This window comes from Entelurus aequoreus, linkage group LG14 (assembly GCF_033978785.1).
Source record: "Entelurus aequoreus isolate RoL-2023_Sb linkage group LG14, RoL_Eaeq_v1.1, whole genome shotgun sequence".
Lineage (NCBI taxonomy): Eukaryota > Metazoa > Chordata > Actinopteri > Syngnathiformes > Syngnathidae > Entelurus > Entelurus aequoreus.
The window spans coordinates 26,089,878-26,112,684 of record NC_084744.1 but is presented as its reverse complement, the minus strand read 5'-3'; the positions used below and the strand labels follow the sequence as shown (position 1 = coordinate 26,112,684).

Sequence of the window (22,807 nt, the reverse complement as noted above, 5' to 3'; positions counted from 1 at the left end):
TCAGTGACAATACATCGGCGAAGCTCTTTAGCTACGGAGCTAACATGATAGCACATCGGGCTTAAATGCAGATAGAAACAAAAGAAATAAACCCCTGACTGGAAGGATAAGACAGAAAATCAACAATACTATTAAACCATGGACATGTAAATACACGGTCAACGCTTTCCAGGATGGCAAAGCTTAACAATGCTGTTGCTAACGACGGCATTGAAGCTAACTTAGCAACAGGACCTCTACAGAGCTATGCTAAAAACATTAGCGCTCTACCTACGCCAGCCCTCATCTGCTCATCAACACCCGTGCTCACCTGCGTTCCAGCGATAGACTTCACCCGATCATAGATGCGGTCAGCGGCCCGGAGACGGAGGAAGTCAAGGTGAGGTCGGCGGCTAGCGCGTCTGCTATCCATCTCAAAGTCCTCCTGGTTGTGTTGCTGTAGTCCGCCGCTAATACACCGATCCCACCCACAACTTTCTTCTTTGCAGTCTTCATTGTTCATTAAACAAATTGCAAAAGATTCACCAACACAGATGTCCAGAATACTGTGGAATTTTGCGATGAAAACAGAGCTTTTTGTATTGGATACAATGGTGTCCGAATACTTCCGTTTCAACCATTGACGTCACGCGCATACGTCATCATACATAGACGTTTCCAACCGGAAGTTTAGCGGGAAATTTAAAATTGCACTTTATAAGTTAACCCGGCCGTATTGGTATGTGTTGCAGTGTTAAGATTTCATCATTGATATATAAACTATCAGACTGCGTGGTCGGTAGTAGTGGCTTTCAGTAGGCCTTGAACTACCAATTCATTTTAGACTTAGACTTCCTTTTAAGTGTCATTCAAATTTGAACTTTTCAGTACAGATTAAAACATTTAATTTCATTAGCTCATGGTAGTGCAGTATAAAAAACCAATAAGGTGCATATATAAATAAATAGATTACTGTACAGATAAATATATTGCACTTTCACATGCGTCCACGTTTACGGATGTATGTTATATTGTCTTTTTTTCCCAGCGAGTTAATACATTTTGGGGGGAGTTGAGGGGATTTTTTATTATGCGTTCAAGAGTCTTTTGGCCTGAGGGAAGAAGCGGTTACAGAACCTGGAGGTTCTGCTTCGGAGTCTGCGGAACCTCTTTCTAGAGGTTCTTTTACTCTGCCCATGTACTATAGATTGGCACCCCTCGCACACACATTAGGCAGACACGAGTCACAAGTTGTTGCGGTATAGCACGCTCACCCGGGGGGCTGTCATGCAGCAACCATTTATTAGTAGCAAATGCAAAGCAGCTGTTGCTTGAAAGAGGCCATGCACAATGACATTAAACAGTAACTATCACAGCAATCTCTGTTTATTAAGACATTCGTACAATTTGAACTTTGGGGGGAAAAAAAAGCGGGTTATAACTGGCGATACACGCGCAAGTACAAATGAAAAAACCCAAAACAGCAAACTATAGCCAAACAGTGAGATATTCAGATAGATGAAAACAATACATTTAAATATAACTCACAAAAAGGCAGATAATCTATATATACACACACCGTGACTATTGTCAATCAAAGCAGACCCACAACACATTGCACATTAGCATAACAGAGTTTGCTGACTTTATACAGCACTTATAATTTTTAGTCCACAAGTAGGTTACTAGATGGTGCAGAACATCTGATATATGCATTATACAACATGGAAAGAAATACCTGAAAAGGACCATTTTTACAGACCCCATGGTTTTGTAGCCCCAACCAGCCAGCTGTGGAGGTTAGACGTCTACAACTGTCCAAGAGGGACCACCACGGAAGTCACCTCGCTTTTAACATCAAAATATTCTGATCAAAGGTTTAGCATTGATTTGTGTTTTTTCTCTCGCTCCTCTCCCTTGAAAAATAAGCACGATGCAAGTGTACAATCGCTATCACCGCCGCTTTTTTTTGTGTTTTTTTTAAGGGACCGCGAACAAACCTCAGGCCTCAAATCAGGTCAGCCACATTCAAGGGCATCTCCTCCACTGTGGTATTGTAAAACGTCTCAATGTCGCGCAGAATCCTCTTGTCCTCTTCAGTGACAAAGTTAATAGCAACTCCTTTCCGGCCAAAGCGGCCGCCACGGCCAATTCTAGTGAGAGAGTAGTTGGTTAGGAGTCACTAAGAGTGGAGGCAAACCTCAATCAGTGAGTCACCCTACCTGTGAATGTAGTTCTCACGGTTTGTAGGAAGGTCATAGTTTATGACCAGGGACACTTGCTGCACGTCGATCCCACGAGCCTGGAAGACAATTAAAAATAAAGTTAGATTCAAGTCTTAAGATGCTTGATGGTTATGTCGCTCGCATTTTAAGTAACAGAATCCTAGAGTAGAGGAAACCATTGTGGAGAACGAGCCTTAATCTCCCAAAGGATTAAACTGCTAAGTCATTGTAGGACTTGAACAGAATGTTTGTAAACCTTTGGGCTTTTGACGCCTTTGTTTTTCATCAATGACCGGGTACTAACCAGAAGATCTGTAGTGATCAAGACTCTGCTTGAGCCAGACCTGAACTCCCTCATAATGACATCACGCTCCTTCTGGTCCATATCGCCATGCTGCAGGGAGACAGTTGGTTGACATTCAGTTTGCATGAAGAAGACTGAAGAGCAGACAGAGCTTACCACGATAAAAGGAACTGGAAATCTCATTAAAAATATACAACATAAAAGGTGGGGAAACAGTAGAAGTGGGTTTCAGTAGGCCTTTAACAAGGCCTACTGAAACCCACTTCTACCGACCACGCAGTCTGATAGTTTATATATTAATGATGCAACATTGCAACACATTAACATTGCAACACATGCCAATACGGCCGGGTTAACTTATAAAGTGCAATTTTAAATTTCCAGGGAAATATCCGGCTGAAAACGTCTCGGTATGATGACGTTTGCGCGTGACGTCACGGAGTTTGCGGAACTGTGTCCCAATACACACAGCGTCTGTTTTCCTCTCTCTCTCTATGTCCACTACTTGCTGTCCATATCCTACCCCCCCTCCACACCCCTGATTTTAAATAATTCAATGTGATTATCTTGTGTGATGACTGTATTATGATGATAGTATATATGATAGTATATATCTGTATCACGAATCAATTTAAGTGGACCCCGACTTAAACAAGTTGAAAAACTTATTCGGGTGTTACCATTTAGTGGTCAATTGTACGGAATATGTACTTCACTGTGCAACCTACTAATAAAAGTCTCAATCAATCAATTGCAAAATTCCACAGTATTCAGGACATCTGTTGGTGAATCTTTTGCAAATTTGTTTAATGGACAATGAAGACAGTATAGAAAAAAGCTGTAGGTGGGATCGGTGTATTAGCGGCTGGCTACACAGACACAACCAGGAGTACTTTGAGTTGGATAGCAGACGCGCTACCGTGAGTACGCAGCTTTGGCTTCCAAACATTTGATCGCTTGCCCGTACGTGCGTGCCGCTATGTGCATGTCATGTACGTAACTTTGGGGAAATATATGTGCTGTATGAACTTTGCGGAAGTGAACGGTACTTTGGGCTGTGGGATCGAGTGTGTTGTGCGGGTGTTTGATTTGTATTGGCGGGTTATATGGACGGGAGGGTGGAGGTGTTTGTTATGCGCGATTAATTTGTGGCATATTAAATATAAGCATGGTTGTGTTGTGGCTAATAGAGTATATATATGTCTTGTGTTTACCGTTTTAGTCATTCCCAGCTGAATATCAGGTCCCACCCGCCTCTCACAGCATCTTCCTTATCTGAATCGCTTCCACTGCCCTCTAATCCTTCACTTTCTTTCCTCATCCACAAATCTTTCATCCTCGCTCAAATTAATGGGGTAATCGTCGCTTTCTCTGTCCAAATCGCTCACGCTGCTGGCGTCCATGATTGTAAACAATGTGCAGATGCGAGGAGCTCCACAACCTGTGACGTCACAGGCAAGGCTTTTTTTTTTTTATCAGCGACCATAAGTTGCGAACTTTATTGTCGATGTTCTCTACTAAATCCTTTCAGCAAAAATATGGCAATGTCGCGAAATGATCAAGTATGAGACAGAATGGATCTGCTATCCCCGTTTAAATAAGAAAATCTCATTTCAGTAGGCCTTTAATGCCAATCGATCTTTATTTTCTGCTGCCTGCTAGTTTTACTATATCTGAGTTATTGTACAGAAATAACTAAGGAAGTACATACTCACTCACTGTTACAAAGACAAGGTACATTAACACATAATGCTGGATATAGAGAAGCTTAAACTTCTGTTAAACCCAAAATACTGAAATTCAATGATTTGGTGCATTTGCAAACAGCTAAAATGATGTACAAAGCAAACCTGCTACCCAGGAATATACAACAATTCCTCTCAAATACAACACTTAAAACCTTAAGTATGTGGAATTAAATTATGAAATGATCAAGCAAAGAAGTCAATGGACTAATTGACCCAGTTTTAGAAATGATTGGTACAAAGATTTGATCTTAATGAAAATAAGATATTTACCTTTAAGTAAATCATAACTGACTTAACTATGAAGTGAAGTGTTATTTATAAATCATTGATGTAAACTGAAAATTGAGAACAGGAACTAATATGTTAGAAATTGCTAAGTAAAAAGGGGGTAGGATTCCTACTGTGTACAGCTCTAGTAATGGGTACATATCAAAATAAATATTACTTTTTTTGTTTACTAGGGCATGCATATATATAATATGCATTAGTTTGACCATTTAAAATCAACGATAATAAATAGGAGATGCTTGGAAATAGCATAATGCCCCAAAAACTTGGAAAAACGCGATTCATAGCGTTACTTTTTGGTGTACCATATTTTCCGCACCATACGCCGCACCTAAAAACCACAAATTTTCTCAAAAGCCGACAGTGCGGCTTACAACCCAGTGCACCTTACATATGGATTAATATTAATATTTATTTTCATAAAGTTTAGGTCTTGCAACTACGGTAAACAGCCGCCATCTTTTTTCCCCCGTATAAGAGGAAGCGCTTCTTCTTCTACAGTAAGCAATCGCCCCCATAGAAGAGGAAGCGCTTCTTCTTCTACTGTAAGCAACCGCCAAGGTGAGCACCCGCCCCCGTAGAAGAAGCGCGCGGATATTACGTTTCATTTCATTTGTGTGTTTCTGTAAAGACCACAAAATGGCTCCTACTAAGAGACACGCGTACAAGGATCCACTGACTTTTGATATTCCTGTGAATTGCACTGTGGATACAACGGGAGCACGTATGGTGAATATTCGCACCACAGGGAATGAGAAGTCGTCCTTCACTGTGGTTCTAGCTTGCCATACTAATGGCCAGAAACTTCCACCCATGGTGATATTCAAAAGGAAGACCTTGCCAAAAGAGAACTTTCCAGCCGGCGTCATTATAAAAGCTAACTCGAAGGGATGGATGGATGAAGAAAAGATGAGCGAGTGGTTGAGAGACGTTTACGCGAAGAGACCGGGTGACTTTTTCACACAGCTCCGTCCCTGTTGATCTACGACTCCATTCGCGTCCACATCACAGATGGTGTCAAAATACAAGTGAAGCACACCGAAGAAGAATAATTCGAGGGATTTGTGGATGAGTAATAACTTCAGAAAGTGAGCTTTAAATGTGTATTTTGTGTGTTGTGACATTAACGTTCGAGCAACGTTGAGTTATTGATGTTGCTATTGCTCTGCACTATTTTGAGTGTTACTATTTTTGTGATTGCACATTACATTTTGGGAGTGAACAGAGTTGTTAGAATGTTGGTTTGTAATATATTATTAAAGTTTGACTGACCTGACTGTTTTTGACATTCCCTTTAGCGCAGCGTAGGTGCAGCTTATAGGTAAACAAAGTTTTGAAATATGCCATTCATTGAAGGTGCGGCTTATAACACGGGGCGGCTTATGGTGCGGAAAATACGGTAACCATCATGAGCGTTCTGTTCAGGTATATTTTTTTAAATATTTTGATAAATCATACTTATTTATTACTAAATTTAAATAGGTATTGATCAATCTTTAAGCTGTGTGTATTTGATTTCAGTTTGCTTTTGACATCTATTTTACAACCTTGTGTTGCGCTCATGATGGCTTAACCAAACTACATTTTGAATATTTATTCCTTTTTACATTTAGTATATTTAAATATACTATGTTTTATGCTTTTTTCTTTAAGGAACATGCACTATACATATAATACAATAAAGTCCCATATAAAATTGTTTCCGGCAATACTTTTAATTTTGCCTTTGAAAGTAACACTCCAATGTCCATTAGTGGAGCTGTACACTACACCTTTCAGACATGTAAAGAACGATATCAAAATGTAAAATTTTTGATGTATCATATTGAAACTATATACATGTTCGAAATGTACTTAAACTACCATAGCAGAGACGGTGAAGTCCCTCGCGTGCATCTTCTCCGTCAACCAATCCACTTTTCTCCTGGTGTTGAGGAAGATCACAGCCTGGGTGATGGTCAGAGTCTCGTAAAGGTCACACAGTGTGTCCAGTTTCCACTCCTGAGAGATTCAAAAACCATGCTGGTATGACAAGAGACTTGGTTCACTTTGGAATCACATTCAAAACTTTGTGAAAAACTGATGTAGCACAACCTCTTGAGACAACAGACATTAGACATTAGGAAAGCGGTCCCTCTGGGCCTCAATTCAGACGTTGTGTATTTTAGTCTCCTTCCCTGGTTTACCCATGCTTACACACCCACATGAGCCAAGCCTGGTAGGCTGGGCTTCTGCAGTTTCAGCAGGGTGCTTAAAAAGAGAAGGGCTGTTTCACCAACAAATGCGACTAAAAAGATTGAAAGAGATACCCACCTCTCGCTCTACATTGATGTAGAACTGCTTAATACCCTCCAGGGTAAGCTCTTCCTTCTTCACTAAGATGCGAATGGGGTCTCTCATAAACTTCTTGGTCACCTCCAGCACATCTGTAGGCATGGTGGCCGAGAGCAGAACAACCTGGACAAAATCAGTTATGTGAGCAGTTACCTAAAACAGGGGTTTTGACCTAAAGAAATTATAAATCACATTTGTAAGGATGGGTACCAAAGTCCATATTTTAATAGGCACCCATCGAATCCCATGGGTACTATTCAGATATTGCCTCCCGTAAAACCAAATGCAGCCATATTCCAATACCTTTGTTGCATGTGACCTCACTCCCAGTGTAAGACTAGTCACGTTCGATTGCAGACTAAACACAGGCTCAAGGAAACAATCACTCAAGCAGCACTCTGGGTCGACACAGCCAAACCCCCTTTAAGTAATGTTGAAACATATAAAGGGGACCTATTCTGCAAAACCAACTTTTATCACCTATTGGATCCTGCCGTTGTGCACTTAGGATCTGCAAAGTCCACAAAATTTGAAATCCAACCGTGGAGACATGGCAGAGATTAAAAAACAACCTTGCCTTCCTTCATACTTCTTCCAAACGAGCCGTTTGGAATTTGACCCAGGTGTGATGTCAGCATATTGGGCACATATAGAAATGTATACAAACATCTTAGCTCATGCCTGTCATTTTGAATTTATGTGCAAGCGTCTGATCCACATGTCGACAATGAAACCCAATGAAGGAAAATCCTCTAATGGTTGCTTTAACCAGCACAAATCACTACACAAACGCTCAGCCTCATCTGAAATAAAAATTGCCTTACTTTTAAACTTATGATGTGTGGCAATGTGCATTGAATTGTGACGTCTGTGGGCAAACTAGAGCTGGGCAGATAAAACAATATCTATATATATCACAATAGACAATATCAATGAAAAATGTGTTAAAAAAAACTATTTGGTCAAAAAAACAGCTTTAGTTATGCAACAAGGTTGGTTGCATGAACAAAGGCTCTCTGGTAACTAAGCAGGAAATGACAGCAATGGGAGGGACAACCTAAAAGCCAATCAGGTAACAGTATCAACTATCCAATGTTGTGGTTGATTCTCTGCATGGAGTAAGAAGAGAAACTGATATCTTGGTACATTAACTCAACAGAAACTCTCGTTTTGCTGGTTTTAATGCAGACAGTGCAGCAACCTTCTGACACTTCCAATATGCCGGTCTAACTAGTAGCTCCTCAAACAATGCTGTGCAGTGTTTAATAGCTTAGACACTGCCATCTAGTGTCTCAAAACCGCAACTACCTTAAATCTACTACATACAACTAACTAAAATTGAGTGCTGCAGAGAGACAAATTTGGTCTTCAAATTATGCAAGGTGTTACTCCCCACCAAGAGTGGTAATACAACAAACATTTTGCCACCTTAACTACTCATCCTACCAGAAACCTGGTAAGTTGGAAAATGCACACACACATACATACATACATACATACATACATACATATATATATATATATATATATATATATATATATATATATATATATGGCGGAGTGGGTGACTAGTTATGGCAATGGAGGAGACTATGTAAAGTAAGTAACAGTAGGATAGAAGTGTGAATGATAAGTTAGCAAAATGTGTATTGTAGCTAGCTTAGACTTTCAATGTAAGACAATCGCACCACACCCGTCAAAATTATTTTCCTTAAAAACGACTTATAAAATTGGAACAGTGTCTGTTTAGCAATGGATTAGATAGTAATATGATCAATTACGTAAGCCAAGTAGCTCGTAGCGTTGTTTACTGCCTGCTTGAGCCTTGATTGTTTAAAAAAAACTAAAAAAATCTAATGTGCAGTTCTGAGTTAACGTGAAATAGAATAGAAAAGGCATTTTATTGTCCGTACACAGATGTTTATGTCTAGGATCTAGCATTGGAGAGTTACAGATTCGGTTTACGTTTAGCCATAGCATATAATACCAGGTCTGGAAACTCACTTTTTCCTCACTTGTTTGCCTGAGTCTTGATGTGCCGCCCAACCATGGTGAGCCCCCGCTGGTTTCGCTATATCATCTGGGATGTTGCGTTGTGGTGAAAGTCACCCAAAACAAATGGCTGGTGGCGGTCACCAATGCCCATACAATCAGTGCTAAATAAAAGCAACAAAGCATGGCTGCCTGGGTAGGGATGAAGGTTCACCAAGCGGATGCGGTGAGGGGTTAATTTGCATCTAATAAGTCTGCCTCTCAAATTCTGTGTTTTGAAAGAGGCAAATTGGCTTGAAGACAAGTCTGTAAAACAAAATATGCAAAATTGTCACCCAACAACCACCATTAGATAAGTACACAAAAGTGTTTTACATGAAGAAAAAATATAGTATGACCTCCAACTCCAGCTAGTATGCTTGGTAAAAAAACACTCAAATGTAAAGTATGTAGCTCAAAATTCACTAGCTTAATTCCAATTTACATTGGACTTGCCATAGCCAAGCTATAAGCATCAGTAATTTTAAATGGCTATTTCAAAACAACTAAGATGAATGTTAAACACCTTGTGTGTAATAAGCACAGTACTTAACAGTACTCACACTTTGAGACATAACATTGTGCTTCCTTAAAAACAGCTACTTACTAGTTAACACATACCACAGATACATACAGTATCTATACAGTACTGCCATCTAATGTCTTGGCAATGAAACTGCATTGCAAATGACTCAAATGTAATCAGAAAACAAGATCACATGGACAGTCACATTAAAAAAATTTAATTAACATTTATTCACACAAAAGTGCCGAAAACACGTATCGTTGAGTTCAGGTATCATTCCAAGGTACCATGAATTGGCACCAAATTTAGTTCAAATGTGAACAGTACCCATCCCTACACAAAATGTAACACTTGAGCCTTGAGAAAGCGGCCACCGAACATTAAGAAAGAGGTTCGACCACAACTCATTTCTGGCACAGTGAGCAATAGTCTTCTTCCACGTTGATACTCTGCTAGCATTATCGCATGGAACAGAATTCTGTACACATGCGATTATAGCGGAGTTCTTTTTATGTGGAAGGGTCAAAACCATCTAATGCAATATTCTTACCTGAATGTTTGTGCTCAGTTTCTGGAAGATCTCATAGATCTGATCTTTAAAACCACGACTCAACATCTCATCTGCTTCGTCCAGAACAAACATCTTGATCCATTTTGGGGCTGTAGGGAATTGTTCATTATGAAGATTTTGATTCCTGTCAGGAAAGTTTGAACCACTGTACTCACACAAATGTCTCCTGTTGAGCATGTCATACACTCGACCTGGTGTGCCCACAACTATGTGTGGCGCCTCCGCTTGAAGCTTCTGGATTTCACTGCGAAGATTGGTTCCTCCAATACAGGCGTGACATGTTGCTCCCATGTAGTCGCCCAGAGCCAAAATGACCTTCTGAATCTTAAGAGCGCAGAAGACGACACAAAGTAGCTCAGCAAAAGACTGATGAATGAACCAAGCATGTAGATGTCAAACTGCAGAGTGATCAGTGTTAAAAGAGCTCTCAACACCAAGAGTCAGTCCCGAAAGATGGTATGCCATCATATCACCCAGTTATCCACAGCAACAACTTCAATTGGTCAATTAAGCCAGATCACCTTCTAGACCAATGCAGCCATGGACGGAGACTACACCAATCTTTGGGGGATAAATTTTCACATTTTCAAAATTTAGGGAGTTTTAAAGAACGGTACCTTTTGAATCTGAATAGTGTCCTCAATGTGCTGCTTAGGTCTGAGACACTGCTGAGGTACTCATGACCTCAGGAACAGCATACCTGCTGAGCCAGCTCCCTGGTGGGGGCCAACACCAGAGCCTGAGTCTCCTTCTGGTTTATGTCCAGCTGCTGCAAGATGGAGATGGCAAATGTGGCCGTCTTGCCAGTGCCTGACTGGGCTTGAGCAATGACATCAAAGCCTGAGGGCAAAAAGAAAGTCAACGGACTACAAAGGCAGCGATGCACTAAAAGCAAAATTCTAAAGAATGGACATGAGCGATCAGTGAGTAAAGGTTATCCCCATTATTGGGTAAGTCCCGAAAGATGGTAAAGCATCATTTCACTCAAATATAGGAAATGGTTTATTATTCTCACTCTACCTTTAATGCAAGGGATGATAGCCCTTTGTTGGATAGCCGAAGGCTTCTCAAAACCATATGCATATATTCCCCGAAGGAGAGTCTCCTTCAGGTTCATATCATCGAAGTTGTCTGTAATTTCATTCCAGTTGCTCTGAAAATCAAAAACAAATGTTTTAGCATGTTGGCTTTATCCGGTAGTTTGTTAAGTGTTATGTACCTCGATGACACCATCTGGCTCCATTCCATCTGGCCCCGCATGGTCGCTGTTGGGACAAGTTGGTATTAGCCACCAACATTACTCAGAACGTTATTAGCAAAACCTAACATAATTAGGGATGTCCTGATCTGATATTTGGATCGGATGCCGATATTTGCTAAAAAATGCGTATCGGCAAGGCATGGGAAAATGCCGATCCAGATCTTAAAAAAATTCCGGTCAGTCTTTTCCAACGCACCGATTTAAATACATTCCACTTTTCTGCTGCTCCCTAATTTCCGTCTCGCATTTTCCAGCACACCTTCAACACATCCACAGGTCTGTGTCCTAACCGTTAAGACGGCCATTTGAATTAAAAGTTACCTGTGAAAATGTCAGCTGTCTCTGTGCGATATAGAAAATGACTATATCGTGATATTCGAGTATACGTTCTCACGCAGTTGCTTTTAGCTGCTGGCATTACACGACAGGCTCTTCCCACTCGTTGTGTCTGCTTCTCACAGACAGCAAGCGCACCTTCTTACACACGTCACATACTGTCACGTCATGTCACATACATATATGCCCTCCCTGCAGAGAGGTAGCAGCATGGCTAACGTTAGCTGTGATGCTAGCGTAGCCGTGTGAGCGGTAATAATGAAGGAAGAATTAATTAATTCCCCAAAAAAAACAGCAGGGGGTCCATCGTCTGGCGGTGGTTTGGCTTCAAGTGGGAATGTCGAACAGACAACCGTAATTTGTCAAGAGTGGGGCAAAAGCGTTGCTATAAAAAGTAGCATTACTGCTAATATGTAGCATCATTTGAAAAGTCCCCTGCTAGAGAATGAAGAGTGTTTGAAACTCTGCACGTCAACATCTCCATTCGGTGCCAAACGGCCACACCATCAAATGGCCGAGGCAAACATTTCCAGATCAACACCGTATGAAAAAAAGTGATTTTTTTAGTTGTGATTTCCTTCTCTGCATGAAAGTTTAAAAGCAGCATATATTAATGCAGTATGAAGAAGAATGTTTTAATGTAGACACATAATCACAGCAGTATTATGATTCTATGCATCAAGTGTTAATTCAAGGCTAAGGCAAAATATCCAGATATATATCGTGTATCGCGATATGGCCTAAAAATATTGCGATATTTAAAAAAAAGGCCATATCGCCCAGCCCTAGTTCAATGATGCCATTTCTGTTTGTCATGTATAATTGTCTAATTTGTGTTTATCCTTGAATAAACAGGTAAGTTTCTTGTTACCAACCATTGTGTATTATTCAAACTCACCTAATTCAGCTGGCTAGTTATCAAGAGTACTAAAACCCTTTAACATGAATCTGACAACTAAGTAGGCTAAATAACTTTAAACTTTAATACATATTCGGATAGGCCAGTGTCGGTATTGGATCGGAAGTGCAAAAACATCGGTATCGGATCGGAAGTGCAAAAACCTGGATCGGGACATCCCTAAATATAATTGTTAGTAATATTGTGGTTTCCCATCCACCACACTTCAAAAGTTGATTCAAACATCAGGCCTACGACATATCGGGGACGCAATACATTTTCTTTGGCGACCAATACGTTTAAAAAAATATTGGTGCCAATCAGCGTTCATCACACAGCCCAGGGCGTATTTACTAGGCCATATGTACCGTGCTGAACTTGGGCATAGTTCTCCCACCTTGTCCAAAACCCCGGTCTACTCGTCTACGGCACAGTAGCTTGTCCAATCACTTCTTTTCTGCTACATTACCGCCATTTGGACTGGAGTCAGGTTTTTTTTTGTGCGCGGTAGCGGTTGTCAATTATTTGTGGGCAGAGCGATCATAATTAATTCACATCTTTATTAGGCATACAACCTTCTTTCAGATAATTTGGAAGTTTTTTTGTGTGCACGTTATGATTAGGAACTTAAAGCGATCCCATTCGCCAGGTGACGCTATGCTGGCTATTGGTGATTGACTACAGCTTTATTTAAACATACACCAATTTGCTTGAGAACCTATATCTCCCCTTGTAGCAACTTAATGTTTGGTTAGCTCGCTCAGTGTGTCAAATGTTAAAGGCCTACTGAAATGAATTTTTTTTATTTAAACGGGGATAGCAGATCTATTCTATGTGTCATACTTGATCATTTCGCGATATTGCCATATTTTTGCTGAAAGGATTTAGTATAGAACAACGACGATAAAGATTGCAACTTTTGGTATCTGATAAAAAAAAGGCTTGCACCTACCGGAAGTAGCGTGACGTAGTCAGTTGAACATATACGCAAAGTTCCCTATTGTTTACAATGATGGCCGCATGAAGTGAGAGAGATTCGGACCGAGAAAGCGACAATTTCCCCATTAATTTGAGCGAGGATGAAAGATTTGTGGATGAGTAAAGTGCAAGTGAAGGACTAGTGGGGAGTTGAAGCTATTCAGATAGGGAAGATGCTGTGAGAGCCGGGGGTGACCTGATATTCAGCTGGGAATGACTACAACAGTAAATAAACACAAGACATATATATACTCTATTAGCCACAACACAACCAGGCTTATATTTAATATGCCACAAATTAATCCTGCATAAAAACACCTGCGTGTTTGTTATGCTAGCTCCTAGCTCCTCTGCTAGCTCCTAGCTCCATAGAACACGCCAATACAATTCAAACACCTGATCAACACACACAATCACTCAGCCCAAAAGACCGTTTACCTAACCCAAGGTTCATAAAGCTTATATATTTTTAAAAAGTTACGTACGTGACGCGCACATACGGTCAAGTTATCGAATGTTTAGCAGCCAAGGCTGCATACTCACGGTACCTGATATTCAGCTGGGAATGACTACAACAGTAAATAAACACAAGACATATATATACTCTATTAGCCACAACACAACCAGGCTTATATTTAATATGCCACAAATTAATCCTGCATAATAACACCTGCGTGTTTGTTATGCTAGCTCCTAGCTCCTCTGCTAGCTCCTAGCTCCATAGAACACGCCAATACAATTCAAACACCCGATCAACACACACAATCACTCAGCCCAAAAGACCGTTCACCTAACCCAAGGTTCATAAAGCTTATATATTTTTAAAAAGTTACGTACGTGACGCGCACTTACGGTACGGTACGTGTTATGCTAGCTCCTAGCTCCTCTGCTAGCTCCTAGCTCCATAGAACACGCCAATACAATTCAAACACCTGATCAACACACACAATCACTCAGCCCAAAAGACCGTTTACCTAACCCAAGGTTCATAAAGCTTATATATTTTTAAAAAGTTACGTACGTGACGCGCACATACGGTCAAGTTATCGAATGTTTAGCAGCCAAGGCTGCATACTCACGGTACCTGATATTCAGCTGGGAATGACTACAACAGTAAATAAACACAAGACATATATATACTCTATTAGCCACAACACAACCAGGCTTATATTTAATATGCCACAAATTAATCCTGCATAATAACACCTGCGTGTTTGTTATGCTAGCTCCTAGCTCCTCTGCTAGCTCCTAGCTCCATAGAACACGCCAATACAATTCAAACACCCGATCAACACACACAATCACTCAGCCCAAAAGACCGTTCACCTAACCCAAGGTTCATAAAGCTTATATATTTTTAAAAAGTTACGTACGTGACGCGCACTTACGGTACGGTACGTGTTATGCTAGCTCCTAGCTCCTCTGCTAGCTCCTAGCTCCATAGAACACGCCAATACAATTCAAACACATGATCAACACACACAATCACTCAGCCCAAAAGACCGTTCACCTAACCCAAGGTTCATAAAGCTTATATATTTTAAAAAAGTTACGTACATACGCAAAAAAAAGCCAAAGCTGCATACTCACAGTAGCACGTCTGCGTCTTTGTCATCCAAATCAAAGTAATCCTGGTAAGAGTCTGTGTTGTCCCAGTTCTCTACAGGCGTCTGTGTATCCAAATCAAAAGTCCTCCTGGTTAGAGTCTCTGTTATCCGAGTTCTTCCATCTTGACTGCATCTTTCGGGAATGTAAACAAAGAAGCGCCGGCTGTGTACTGTTGTGGCTGACTACGTTCGAAAAATACGTCCATTTCGCACCGACAACTTTCTTCTTTGCTTGCTTGGCTTCCTTCTCCATAATGCAATGAACATGATTGAAACAGATTCACGAACACAGATGTCCAGAATACTGTGGAATTATGAAATGAAAACAGAGCTTTTTCGTACCGGCTTCAATGTGGAAGGCATACCCGTGTTCGTCGGGCTACGTCACGCGCATACGTCATCCTCAGAGGCGTTTCGAACCGGAAGTTTAGCGGCAAATTTAAAATGTCACTTTATAAGTTAACCCGGCCGTATTGGCATGTGTTATAATGTTAAGATTTCATCATTGATATATAAACTATCAGACTGCGTGGTCGGTAGTAGTGGGTTTCAGTAGGCCTTTAAGCTACTCCTCGGCTTGAATGTGCCTCTATCTGAAGCCCGTGTGCACTAATCTAGTATAGAGGCTGGGTGGCTGAAGAGTACCAGTAGTTTCAAACTGCACAGCCAGCATTCGTCACTGCAATGAGCGAGTAGAAGCTCCATCTAAACCTAACGTAATCAACAAAATTAACAAAAACTGCTCTGACATAGTAACAGCTAACTAATTACTTTATAAGAATAAACACGTTACGCCTTACAACAAAAAACATCCGAGTACACTTAACACTTATCTAGCCAATAAACACTGAGGCAACCTTAAGCATGTTTTGTTTAAGATACAAAACATCCTATACGTTTCAGCAATGCACGATAGCATTGATGTTAAAATGTAAAAAAATACCGTGATATAAGGCAGCACAATTAAACTTTAAATCATAGCAGCTAAAATTGTGATCACAATTAAAATTTGATTAATTGTGCAGCCTTATATCACAGTATTTTTTACATTTTAACACCAATGCTATTGCGCGTTGCTGAAATGAGGGCGATCACTGGCAATAGTAACATTTAAAAAGCAGACTCCGCTGCATATCAATTCAAGTACTTTCACAACCAATAGTCAGTGGACTCATGTGAGAGACCGTAAGAATGAGTGAGGGGATGGCTGACAGTAGCTCCTGAAAAATATTGGGAACATTAAATGCATTACTACATTGATGCCCTTCTCTCCCGTAGTGACCCACATTGTAACCCCAGAACACGCCCACCCACACGTATCACGATTTTAGGCATCCTCCCGCAAACCCGGAAATGCTCCCGTGTATAAGAAACCAACAAATGCCACAATTTGTACAGCAAAGCTACTTTGGTATGAACATTCAAACAACCTGAGTTGCGACAATTTAAGCATTAAAAACACTTTCCTTCTTTCCTCAACCGCCATCGTTTGCCCGCGAAACTGTCGTGAAGCTCGTTTATGGTTACTCACCGGTGCAAAGCCCCGACATCCAGACTATCATAACATCAACCGTGCACTCTCAAGGACACGCATAAATAATGGGTTTAATAACGTTTAGTTTGGCAAAGACATGTCCTATATATACACACACTGATCAGTACAATGCATTCCCTTAAAGTATGTGCCTTTGGTGCATAATCTAATTTTTTTCACGTTTTCACTTTGATCGCACTCTGCAATGGCATATTTAGTTTTAGTTACCTCTTTGTCTTTTGGAACTGATGAATCCTTTAAGTTTCATTTTGAAATGAAATCCCAGTTGACACTGTTTAAAATATAAAGGGCATAAAAATATGTCTTACGTAACCGTGATTAATAATCCTGATTTCAATATTGATAAAAAAATTTGATTTTTATTTTAGCCATAATCATGCAGCCCTACCGGGATAGCAGTTTTGATCCGGAACGCCCAGCCCTAAAATAGACCGTAGTCATCTTTGTTTTTTTCAAAAACAAAATTTGAATGTACAGAGACAAAGGGTAGGAACTAAAGTACATGACTGTATAAACCTAATACAACAAATGTGCTAATTTAAAATAGTTACTTGGTTCAATGTTTAATAAGTAACTGCATAAATTCATTTCCATCCTTAACAGACCAGATTAATACTTGCAAAAACAGTTCTCAGCTTTCACATGTCACGCTTAAGTGAGAATCTTTGGGCACCTCACGATTCGATTACGATTCAGGAGCTACGATTCAATTAAAAATCGATTATTAATTCATCTTTTAACTTGTGTATATTGACGCAGTTTTACATTTCGTTTCACTAAAGCATTTCGCTCTTGCAACTTTTAAAAACAGTGCATTTGTGATAATTTAATAAATATAATGGGAATTAATTTAACTTAATAGAAATGTGCAAAACTGGAACATAAGCGCCCTAAAATAAAGGAGCTGGTCGGATCTCTGTGCAGTCCGCCAAATTTTCGAACTCTCTTCATTACTCTTTATACAATAAATAAATCTATTATCATTGACGTTCACCAATCAATTATGTCCCAATAGCAATGCATCTAAAAATCAGTCTATTTCCCCCCACCTCTGGTCGGACTATTTTGTTTACTTTATTAAGCCTTATTTAAGTATATTCCTTATTTTTGCACCTTAATTTGAGGTCTTTGTCAAGCATTTGTGATTTTAGAATGGTTTACATTGAGTGTCTTCCATGTTTTACATTTCCTTTCCACTTTGACATCTGAGGGGATTATAATCAGAGGAAGGTTACATTTTAAACACGTTAATATATTTTTCTCCTGGTCCATAAAAAAATCAATATCTACCAACACAAAACACTTGCATTGTGTACAGTTTCAGCCATATCGCCGAGCCCTAACGGAAATATGGGTTAGGTTTGTTTTAATAGTTTTATGTACAGTGTTGGCGTTAACACTGTCTTTTTACGTATTGAAATCAGAAAGGACGCGCATTTTCAGAAGTCTGTGCTAACTTGCCAAAATCTAAGTTTGCTGGCATTTTTTCCCATGAAAGTGTAAATGTGGCGTTTTTGAAACGACTGATCTTCATACAGGTGAGAATAATCAATTACATTTGCATATGTATGTATACCCTGGCACACAATTACCATAATTTCATGACCGAAGCAAAAAAACGTAACACTTTTATACTGAAATAAATACACTTACAACTTATTAAATGAAAATATAGAAAATATTTACACTCATTCACACAAAAGGGTTGTTTCTGTTATTAATATTCTGGTTCCTACATTATATATCAATACAGCCTGCAAGGGATACAGTCCGTAAGCACACATGATTGTGCGTGCTGCTGGTCCACTAATAGTACTAACCTTTAACACTTAATTTTACTCATTACTAGTTTCTATGTAACTGTTAATAGTTTTACTTTTTTTATTCAAGAAAATGTTTTTAATTCATTTATCTTTTTTTTTTTTTTAAAAAAAGAGTACCTTATCTTCACCATACCTGGTTGTCCAAATTAGGCATAATAATGTGTTAATTCCACGAGTGCATACATCGGTTGATATCGGTAATTAAAGAGTTGGACAATATCGGAAATCAGCAAAAAGCCATTGTCGGACATCCCTACTAAATACGTAGTAGGTACGCGACTTACCCGACGGTCATTCTAGGCATGCGCTAATTATTTTGCGAAACGGGTTTGACCCTGTGGTAAATTGAGGCATGTGCATACTAGTGATGGGTCCGGCAACACCGATGCATCGGCGCATGCGTCGAGCTCATAGAGCGAAACCCTGTGTCGGTTCGCGTACCGCTTTTAGAAAGCCACGTGACTGATCATGAGCTGTTTTGGTCACGTGACCGTTATGCGAACTGTGTCGCACTCCCGCCTCCTCTGTGCCCTGTGAGCGGGTCTTTTCTACAGCCGGAGAAATAACTAAGAAGAGACGACTGAAGTGTTGATACCAACCAAACCTACCCCGCCCCCCTGGATTGTAAATAATTCAATGTATATACTCTGATGCTTAACTTGTGTGATGACTATTATGATGATAGTATATATCTGTACCATGAATCAATTTAAGCGGACCCAGACTTAAACAAGTTGAAAAACTTATTTGGGTGTTACCATTTAGTGGTCAATTGTACGGAATATGTACTGTGCAATCTACTAATAAAAGTTTCAAAGAAATAGTTTAAAATTGAATACATTGGAAAGTTTTTTTAAATAAAAATTTGTAAAAAAAAAAATCCCAGTCCACAAGCATCCTTATTCACAACACGTTCTCTTAGATTTCCATGTTATGATACATGTTCACATTATTTATTGACTATCTAAAAAAGAAAAAAAAATATTTGTATTTAAATGAAGATATGAAATAATCCTAAATGAAATACAATGACTTGGTTTATATTGTTGTATATACTAGGTCATAAAATCAGTGTCAGATGAGTCGGTCAATAGGTTGCCTGTAGGGATTTTAAATGTCCGGCAGATGTCAGTATTTAGTGACACAGTATCGGCACAGTTTTGCAATGTGTCGAAACGCTTCATGACGCCTCATCGACCCATCACTAGCGCATACTATATACCCGGCGGCAATTCAAGGAAATACGGTAGGCATAATAATGTGTTAATTCCACGACTGCATATATCTGTATCGGTAATTAAGAGTTGGACAATATCGGATATTGATTAAAAAAAGCCGGACATCTCGAATTTTTGGTGATTTATTCCCCAATTCCAACCCTTGATGCTGAGTGCCAAGCAAGGAGGTAATGGCTCCCATTTTTATAGTCTTTGGTATGACTCGAACGTGAAATCACGCTTTAAAATGGTAAACCATGCAGATGCGTCAATGCAACTTCAAAAGCATGAGTCGGCCATCTTGGAGGTGTGCAGTAACCGGAATATGTCGTTGCATGTGTCAAATCCCACTGGCAAGGTTTACGTTCCCTCCCCAAAAAAAAAATACTAAAATGCATCTTAAGTAAGCAGGCAGGTTTTAGTCACACAGCCACTACATTTGGTGACACTTAGCAAAGAGCGATGTTAGCAGCATCTAACTAACATGTCGGCCGCGTGGGCCTGCAGAGTCAACGAACTCGGTCGAGATACCGACAAGCACACCCCAGACATAGATTATGTCACGTACATTATTCTTAATGATCAAGTTTGACGAAGCTAGTAACGAGAAACACTGGTCGAGTCCAATTGTACGCGCGGGAGCTAACAGTTAGCCACCTCATCGCCGTAGCAGTCGGGGCCTTAACCGCTGTGTAATGTTACAAATGACAGGGTACATAGAGTAAATAACAGTTTTAAATACGTTCCGTTGTTACAAGACTGTTGTTACGCATTTACGTGTTCTAATCAGCACATTTACCTGTTGTAATCAGCACACTCGCTAGACATGATCCGCTCCCAACTTCAGTGCGACTGGAAAGATCGGCGGAGGCGACGCCGAGTGCCTTTATGGAGCCGGACTACTTTCCTCATTTCCAATTCAATACTCACTTTCGTGGGTATTGTCACAGAAATAATATATTATAATATTTACATGACTCAATGTTACAATCTCCATTCATTAAATGCAGTGTTGTCAGGAAATCATTTAAAAAAAAAAAACAAGAAATCACCTGGTACATATTTTTTAGCGGAAGGATTTTGCAGTAATAGAAAGTGCTTCAGCCGTTACAGTGCCCGTGATAGGTCAAACGTATGCCCGGGAGGTTGCGCAATAGCGTTGGCGTTAAGCCAAAGGAGTGGTCGTGTAATGAGTCGTCAATTGTAGCGTGGGAACATACACACACACACAAATAAGATTATACATTACATTGGAGGGATGAACTAGTCCGGGGGTCGGCAACCCGCGGCTCTAGACTCTTTAGCGCCTCCCTAGTGGCTCTCTGGAGCTTTTTTAAAAAATGTATGAAAAATGGAAAAAGATGAGGGGAAAAAAATATTTTTTTTGTGTTAATATGGTTTCTGTAGGACGAAAAACATGACATAAACCTCCCCAATTGTTATAAATCACACTGTTTATATTAAACATGCTTCACTGATTCAAGTATTTGGCGAGCGCCGTTTGGTCCTACTAATTTTGGCGGTCCTTGAACTCACCGTAGTTTGTTTACATGTATGACTTTCTCCGACTTTCTAGTACGTGTTCTATGCCACTTTTTCTGTCTCATTTTGTCCACCAAACTTAACGTTGTGCATGAATGCACAAAAGGTGAGTTTTGTTGATGTTATTGACTCGTGTAGAGTGCTAATCAGACATTTGGTCACTGCATGACTGCAAGCTAATCGATGCTAACATGCTATTTAGGCTAGCTATATGTTCATATTGCATCATTATGCCTCATTTGTGGGTATATTTGAGGTCATTTAGTTTCCTTTAAGTCCTCTTAATTCAATTTATATCTCATGACACACTATCTTTATGTAACATGGCTTTTAATTTTTTGCGGCTCCAGACAGATTTGTTTTTGTATTTTTGGTCCAATATTAGGCTTACCATATTCTGAAATCCCAAAAAGAGGACACATATCTGCGTGCCAAGGCGGACAGCACGCCAAGGTCGGGGCTAGGTGAAAATTTGCCAATGATAACTTGAACTTGCTTTATAAATAATATATTTATTTAAATAAAGCATTTTTTCTCCTCTGTTGACAATATAACAAAATAAGTCACACTTATATTCTGTAACATTCACAGTTTTAGAAAAAGTACAGAGGTAGCAATATTCAAAATAACCTCTTGTATGTAATATAAACATAAATAATGCCTCAAAACAGGTTAATTATATTTAAACAAAAAACAGGTAACAGCCCATTCTTTAAAATGTCTCTTCTCAGTCTAGTGGACCATTCTAATGTAAAAAATATAGATAATGCCTCCAAACATTTGAAACAAAAACAGATGTTTTCAGAGAATACACCATAGGTGAAGAGTATTTCACAAATCAGTTAAAACAACAAAAACAGAGGTAGCATTTCTGAGCCAATTATTTTAGGCTTCAGTAAAAAAAATAATGCAGAGTCAACATTTAAAACAAAAAAAGGAGAAGTACTGTATTGCGTTTATTCTTATTTAGTCGTCTTGGCCTTATCTCCTTGGTTTTCCTCCTCATCTCCCGGGTCTTCATCCTCGTCTCCCTGGCCTTCCTTGTTTTCCCATGCATATTTAGCTGAAGAGCTTATTTTCCCCAGCAGTTTCCGGTTGCTCATCAAATAAGCATGGACGTCCGTGCAGGATGTTTCTTTGAAGTTGTATTGTACAAATAGAAGCCTATTTGTATCCTATCAATGACTCAACAGACAACCTGCTCTTTTCCTTGGTCCACTGGCTCTGCATCAGTGAGAAAACCCTCTCAACATTTGCATTGTGAGAAGGAAGAGCAAAGACAAACTGTGCAATCTTCAGCACCTCTGAGTAACATGCAATGCTTTTGGCCTTCTCAAAATATTTGCACCACTTCTGGTGCACTTGCAGGCCATTGAACTCTCCATCACTGTTGCTACTCTCAGTGAATTTCTTGAGATTGGTGACCTGATCAAAACACTTGGCATCACCAATTGGCACCCCCTTTTCTCCAAGGTACTTGATGCAGGCTTCCACATCATTCCAACTAGGTGTCTGACTCAGATCCATCCACATGAATGGGGTGAATTCTTCCATGGGTGTCATCCACTTCTGGAGATACTGCAG

General features: G+C 39.8%; 1 protein-coding gene and 4 non-coding genes across 5 annotated transcripts; all 5 read right to left on the bottom strand.

Annotated features, from left to right (window-relative positions):
* Positions 1-1,230: 1,230 nt before the first annotated feature.
* Positions 1,231-20,587, bottom strand: eif4a2 (eukaryotic translation initiation factor 4A2). Its single transcript, XM_062069503.1, has 11 exons — positions 20,481-20,587; positions 11,226-11,271; positions 11,027-11,159; positions 10,707-10,846; positions 10,162-10,330; positions 9,986-10,095; positions 6,858-7,001; positions 6,408-6,545; positions 2,509-2,598; positions 2,202-2,281; positions 1,231-2,132 (listed from the first exon to the last, which is right to left on the bottom strand). The coding sequence occupies exons 1-11, from the start codon at positions 20,507-20,509 to the stop codon at positions 1,988-1,990; spliced, it is 1,224 nt and encodes a 407-aa protein (XP_061925487.1). The 5' UTR covers positions 20,510-20,587; the 3' UTR covers positions 1,231-1,987.
* Positions 6,625-6,810, bottom strand: LOC133665505 (small nucleolar RNA SNORA81). Its single transcript, XR_009828761.1, has one exon. It is a non-coding gene; the product is annotated as a small nucleolar RNA SNORA81 (small nucleolar RNA).
* On the bottom strand, positions 9,776-9,957 carry LOC133665506 (small nucleolar RNA SNORA81). The gene has a single exon (XR_009828762.1). It is a non-coding gene; the product is annotated as a small nucleolar RNA SNORA81 (small nucleolar RNA).
* LOC133665507 (small nucleolar RNA SNORD2) lies at positions 10,410-10,481 on the bottom strand. Its single transcript, XR_009828763.1, has one exon. It is a non-coding gene; the product is annotated as a small nucleolar RNA SNORD2 (small nucleolar RNA).
* Positions 10,921-10,992, bottom strand: LOC133665508 (small nucleolar RNA SNORD2). Its single transcript, XR_009828764.1, has one exon. It is a non-coding gene; the product is annotated as a small nucleolar RNA SNORD2 (small nucleolar RNA).
* Positions 20,588-22,807: the final 2,220 nt, after the last annotated feature.

What these genes read in the sequence shown, in the direction of transcription:
- eif4a2 (XM_062069503.1), bottom strand. Translation starts at nt 20,509, where the DNA reads ATGTCTAGCGAGTGTGCTGATTACAACAG. An exon ending in GAGTGTGCTGATTACAACAG is followed by an intron (nt 11,272 to 20,480) that starts GTAAATGTGCTG and finishes TTGTCCCAACAG; the next exon opens with CGACCATGCGGGGCCAGATG. An exon ending in AGCCAGATGGTGTCATCGAG is followed by an intron (nt 11,160 to 11,225) that starts GTACATAACACT and finishes TTTGATTTTCAG; the next exon opens with AGCAACTGGAATGAAATTAC.